At 48.4% G+C, this 5,843-nt stretch overlaps 1 protein-coding gene across 1 annotated transcript; it reads left to right on the top strand.

Annotated features, from left to right (window-relative positions):
• Positions 1 to 2,311: 2,311 nt before the first annotated feature.
• Positions 2,312 to 5,528, top strand: NKX6-1 (NK6 homeobox 1; the record flags this gene model as incomplete). Its single annotated transcript, XM_044684817.1, has 2 exons — positions 2,312 to 3,026; positions 5,356 to 5,528. Coding segments are annotated over exons 1-2 (888 nt in total), but the record flags the coding sequence as incomplete, so codon positions are not given.
• Positions 5,529 to 5,843: the final 315 nt, after the last annotated feature.

Raw genomic sequence — 5,843 nt, 5'->3', positions numbered from 1 at the left:
TCTCTCTCTCTCTCTCTCTCTCTCTCTCTCTCTCTCTCTCTCTCTCTCTCTCTCTCTCTCTCTGACTTTGTGTCCAGCTTATTGAGTCAACACAGCAGTTGCGATGGTGATAGTGATGAGGAATGGAAAGAAAAGTGGACAAGAGAGAATGAGGAAAGTTGTAACTGAGAGCCCTTTGGGGCAACTAGAGGTTTAGGGACATCTAGCTTTAAAGAGCAACAAATTAATTTACATAATTCTAGGGGAGCTCAGATGGCCCTTAATTATCACTTCAAAAGAAACTGCTATAGGGCCAAGCCCGGCCTGCTATAGCTGCATCCCCATTAGCTCATATTACTTGTCCCTCCTACTGCCACCTCTACTCCAGTCTGTCAGAGGTGTGTGCCTGATTTGGGGGTGGGAGGAGAGAGAGACAGTAGAGGGCTAAGAGCTATTTGTCCATAAATATACTGCTTTTTTTGCTTACTTTTCTCTCTACCCCTTTTCACCACCTCTCTCCCCACCTCACCCCCTTTCCATTTTCTTGATCTCAATCATTGCAGTGCTTGCTGGCCCGGAGCAACAACCACGTGGCCATTCCCCGAGATTCGAGATTCGCTGGGTACAATCTCTCTAGCAGCTGTTGTCCATCCCAGTCCAGTCCAACTCTAGGTGAGGAGGGGAAGGGGCTGTCGCTGGGGGCTGACTGACTCTGAGTATACAAGCTTAAGATCTGGGTTGGTGCTCTTTTCTCTGCTCCCTCAGCCATTCAGAAGGCTTGGCCCTTTCCAAAGTGATGGCAGTAGCTACTTTGTCGTCACCTGGAGCACAGTCCTATTGGAGAAGATGGTCACGCCCCCCCCACCCCCTCCAGTCTATTCTTCCCCCTTCTGCGCCCTCTGAGTGACGTCTTTCAAAGTTCTCCCCCTTCCATCCAATACACTCTCCCCTCCAGCTAAAGGGAGGTAGAGAGTGATGCAAATGTTTTATTACCTTTGAGAGCTTCATCTGAACTGTCAGGAACTGAGAGGAAGAAGGGAGGAAGGAGAAAGAGAAAGAGAGAGAGAGAGAGAGAGAGAGAGAGAGAGAGAGAGAGAGAGAGAGAGAGGACTCATCAAACAGGAGGCTAAGATAAAAGGAGAGAGAAAGCAAGGGAAAAGAAAGGACAAGAAAAGGAGAGAGGGCGTGTTTTGGAAACCTCTTGAGGGATAGTGGCCTTGGTTACCAAACCCGTTTGTAAAAGTAATGCTTGGAGTGAATACAAGAAAAGAAGGAGAAAGGAAACTCTCCAACAGCAGGGATCTAGGCTGTAACTGAAGTCTTCAAACTTTCCTCTTTTATTTTCTTATCACAATATTATTGAGGTTTTTGTTTGTTTTGTTTGTTTTGTTTAAAGAGACTGAAGCTTTCTGCTACTGCACACCAAGAAAACGAGGATATGGCAAGGTGCTGAAGTTCCGGAAAAGTGTTCGTCTTGGTTTTTATTGCCTCCTGGTTCTTGCTAAAATCCCGGAACAACACCGAGAGGGTATATACCACTTAGCCCTTGATTCATCTGCAACAAGACAGAGAACACCAAGGGCAGAGTAACAACGCCGCGGACAGGGTGGCAGTACCTGAAGACAACTCGTAGTTAACTGGCTTGATAAAGAGACGCTTTGAACCTTCTAAAAAAAAGAGCAAGAGCTCCCCTCCCCCTTCTCCATTGCTAACATCAAAGCGGAATCTCCGGGACTCTAACTTTGCTATAAACTAGGGGTAACTAGGTTTTTGTTGGCCTCTCTCCAGAGGAAGATGAGAAGAAACGAATTTTGAGGCTCGGTGTCTGCCGAAAGAAGAAAATCGTGAAATCCAGAGACCTAAGAGAGGATCTCCGGCCAGGCCAAAATACCCTGAACCCTAACCTCCTCTTCCACCTCTTTCTGCAAAGAAATAAAAAAAGTAAATCAGAGAGAGAGAGCCAGGCAGGCAGACAGACAGACAGACAAAGAGACAGAGACAGACAGACAGACAAGGAGAGAGACAGAGAGAAAAATCACTCTGAGGAAGAGTGATTATATTTTTCCCTTTCTGTAAGGTTACCCCCTCCTTCTGCACTGCTGGGCCCTTCGTAGTTTGGGGTGGACACAGCAGCCTGGGGTTTTATTTCCTCCCCTCCTCGGAGTTTCGGGATCAGCTCCACCCGACTTGTTCAAGAAGGAGGGACTCCAGCCCCTCCCCCAGCCCCAGCCCCAGTTCCCCCAAGGAGCCCGGAGCCCATAGGGCCCCTTGGATTTTTGGCTCCTCGCTACCCTGTGAGCCTGTGGGTCCGGCCTCCGCGCTCGGCTGTGGGATGTTAGCTGTGGGGCCTATGGAGGGCACCCGGCAGAGCGCGTTCCTGCTGAGCAGCCCACCCCTGGCTGCCCTGCACAGCATGGCTGAGATGAAGACCCCACTGTACCCGACAGCCTATCCCCCGCTCCCGACCGGGCCCCCGGCTTCCTCTTCCCCTTCTTCCTCCTCGTCGTCTTCGTCGTCCTCCTCGCCCTCCCCACCTTTGGGTGCCCATAACCCCGCCGGCCTCAAACCCCCGACCTCAGGGGGACTCTCGTCTCTGGGCAGCGCCCCCCAGCAGCTCTCGGCTGCCACCCCGCACGGCATCAACGACATCCTGAGCAGGCCCTCTATGCCCCTAACCTCCGGGGCCTCTTTGCCCTCCGCCTCGCCCTCCGGCTCCTCCTCTTCTTCCTCCTCTTCTGCCTCCTCTTCTGCCTCCTCTGCCTCCTCCTCTGCCTCCTCTTCCTCAGCCGCGGCCGCCGCTGCCGCCGCCGCCGCAGCCGCAGCCGCCTCTTCCCCGGCTGGGCTCCTGGCTGGCCTGCCTCGCTTCAGTAGCCTCAGCCCCCCGCCGCCTCCCCCTGGCCTTTACTTCAGCCCCAGTGCCGCCGCAGTGGCAGCTGTTGGCAGGTACCCCAAGCCCCTGGCGGAACTGCCTGGCCGTACCCCCATCTTCTGGCCTGGGGTGATGCAGAGTCCTCCATGGAGAGATGCTCGGTTGGCTTGTACCCCTCGTGAGTATTATCTTTTAATATTTTCCTTCCCTGCCCCGTAAACATACTGTTTTCCTATCTCATTCCCGCATCCCTCTTTGAGTCTTAACCTCCCCAGTCTTTGTTGCACTTTTTGGGGTTTAGTCAGGGAAAAAGTAAACTTAGGTTGGGAGGCTGGAATTGGAGTGGGTCGGAAAGTGGGGAGGAATCAAAACAAGGCTCCTGACTTCAGAGCAGCTACAGTTACTTAGAGCTTTGTCAACCCTGACTGGAGGGAAATCTCACGAAGCAGGTGTGTGCTTATGAGTAGCAAGAGGATGAGGGCCTGAGGGGAAAGGGGGAGGTTGTTGCTGGGGGAAACAAGTTGGCTATGGATGTAGCACTGCTTTTCAGCTATTTATCTCTATAGTCTATTGGTTTCCTCCGGGTCGCTCAAGTTCTGCCTGGTTATGGACTCTACTTGGGTGGGCAGGGAGGGGAAGACCTGATCTACCCTTAGTCAGAGGCCGCCTCCGCCTGGGGTTCTGATGGCGGGTTTAGGACTCCTCCCCGTCCCCTTCTTGGAAGGGTCTTGGTGGGGGGTGGGCAGGGGGACTGAACTGCAAAAGAGTTCACTAAGTTGGACTGCACGGAAGGCCCCAGAGAGGAATGTGTTTATTTGCATGTAAACCACGGTGTCATTTTATTCCTCCTTCACCTCCCCGCCCCTCTCTCGCCTTGGGTAAATTTGGCCACCAGCGAGCCCATTGTTGACCTACTAGCCACTCTCAGAAGAAGGCAATAATGGTTTAAACGGGGACAGCCCTTTGGTTCTAGTATTTCCCCCTCTCTAGTCAGCCACTTAGGACATTGAACGGCTCTTCCTTGTGCTCTGTTCACGTATGTCTCCAGTCTGCAAGTGCTGTTCAGTAGATTCCGACGCACGCTTCTTTCACCCCCCCCCCCTTTCTGGTTTTCACCCAAATCTGTTAACAACAACCTTGTCTTCGTTAAAGTTAAAGGGAGTGTAGACCCCCAATTTTTCAAGACCAGAATGGAACAAGGATTCAGGGGAAGGAGAGATTAACAAGTGAGAAAAGTGAGGAAGAAACAGCGTAGTCCCCAAAGATTTCTCTTGGGGGAAAAAAACAAACCTGTCTCCAGACTCCCACCATCCACCTCCACCCCTCCCAACATTTGACTTTTCGCTCTCTAGATCTGGGCGAGGCTCTTGGCTTTTCGTATGACTTTTGTGCCCCCAATGAAAGACTCTATTTTCATTCTTAAATTTATTTGAAAATTTCCCGAGTCGCCCAAGTTATTTAACTCTCCGGTGTTCCGGGCTCTTTTTGTGGGTCTAGGAATATACACTATATAGGCTTCAAGGGCTCTGGAGAAAACAGCTTAGGAGGGGGAAAAACAGTGGGGTTGGAATAAGATAATTAGGATGAAGAGAAGTATGGAGGTCCTTGTCATACCGACCGTTTGATCTTTTTAAAGACTGTTAACAACAAAAACAAAGCAACTCTCAGTGAAAACACACGAAGTTACAGGTTTCTTTGAATGGTTTAGCACATAGAAGCATAGACATATAGCTGGAAAGAACCCCAGAAATCATTTTGTACAAGGATTCTTAACCTGCGGTCCTAGAACTTGTTTTTTAAAAAAATATTTTGGTATCTGAACTTCAATATGATTGGTTTCTTTTGTAATCCTATGCATTTTACTTTATTCGTTTTAAAAATGTTATTCTAAGAAGGTGCCCATAGGCTTCTTGAGGGGACTGGATATAAAAAACGTTAGCAATGCTTGGTCTAGCCCAACACTCTTACTTTACAGTTAAGGCAATTGAGGCCCATTGAAATCCAGTGATTTGTCTAAGACTGAATGCTAGTAAGGGGCAGAGGAGAGCCTGGCATATCAATTTCCAAACCCCTAGTCCAGGGCTTTTCCCACCATACTTGTAAATGAGCGCACAAATCACGTTACATATTATTTTCATTAATTTTCCACGTCAAACTGAAGGGAGAAAAATATGTATAATAAAAGATTAGAGTGGCTTTGGGCCATAGCTTCTCCTTAATTGATTGCATCTTTTCTGATTTGGCTCAAACTTTCCTTAAAGAGAAACAATTCCTTGCCCCTTTCCGATTTGATTTCCCCGTGAATAGGGTGACAAATATTATAAAAATAAAGGAAACATTGTGGCTGTGATCACTCTTGGTGACTACTCTAGGGATTTTTTCATGTGACAGAACAGTTTACTTTCCCAGGAGTAAAAAAAAAAAAAAAGTTTCCTTTTGAAAGTTAGCCATCTTTAGGGTGAGCTACTTAATCTTTTGTGTTCACCCTTTCCTATCCCTTATGACAGATCAAAGTTCGATTTTGCTGGACAAAGATGGGAAGAGGAAACATACGAGACCTACATTCTCAGGACAGCAGATCTTCGCCCTGGAAAAGACTTTTGAACAAACGAAGTACTTGGCGGGACCCGAAAGAGCGAGGCTGGCTTATTCTCTGGGGATGACAGAGAGTCAAGTCAAGGTGAGCTTCTGGAGTTGAAACTTGGGTGTGGAAGAGACTGGAATGGGGGGGGGGGGGAGGGGAGAAAGCGCTTTAGCAAAAATAAAATAAAATTGCCCGTAAATATGTAGAAAGCCACTCTGTTCTTAAAACAGGAGATAATCAAAATAGAATGCAACCCTTTAAAATAAGGTTAATCTGGATAGCAGGAAACATCCCATAAAGAGGGGGGAAGCAAGACATTTCCAAAATGTTGCACTGCCCATTTTTAGACAGCTCCTTTTTTTTTTTTTTTTTTTTTTTTTTTTTTTTTAATTCCCTCCATAAAGCTTTCTG

This window comes from Gracilinanus agilis, unplaced genomic scaffold, assembly GCF_016433145.1.
Source record: "Gracilinanus agilis isolate LMUSP501 unplaced genomic scaffold, AgileGrace unplaced_scaffold56192, whole genome shotgun sequence".
Lineage (NCBI taxonomy): Eukaryota > Metazoa > Chordata > Mammalia > Didelphimorphia > Didelphidae > Gracilinanus > Gracilinanus agilis.
Note: the sequence above shows the minus strand (reverse complement) of the source record. Positions and strands in the feature narration are given on the sequence as shown.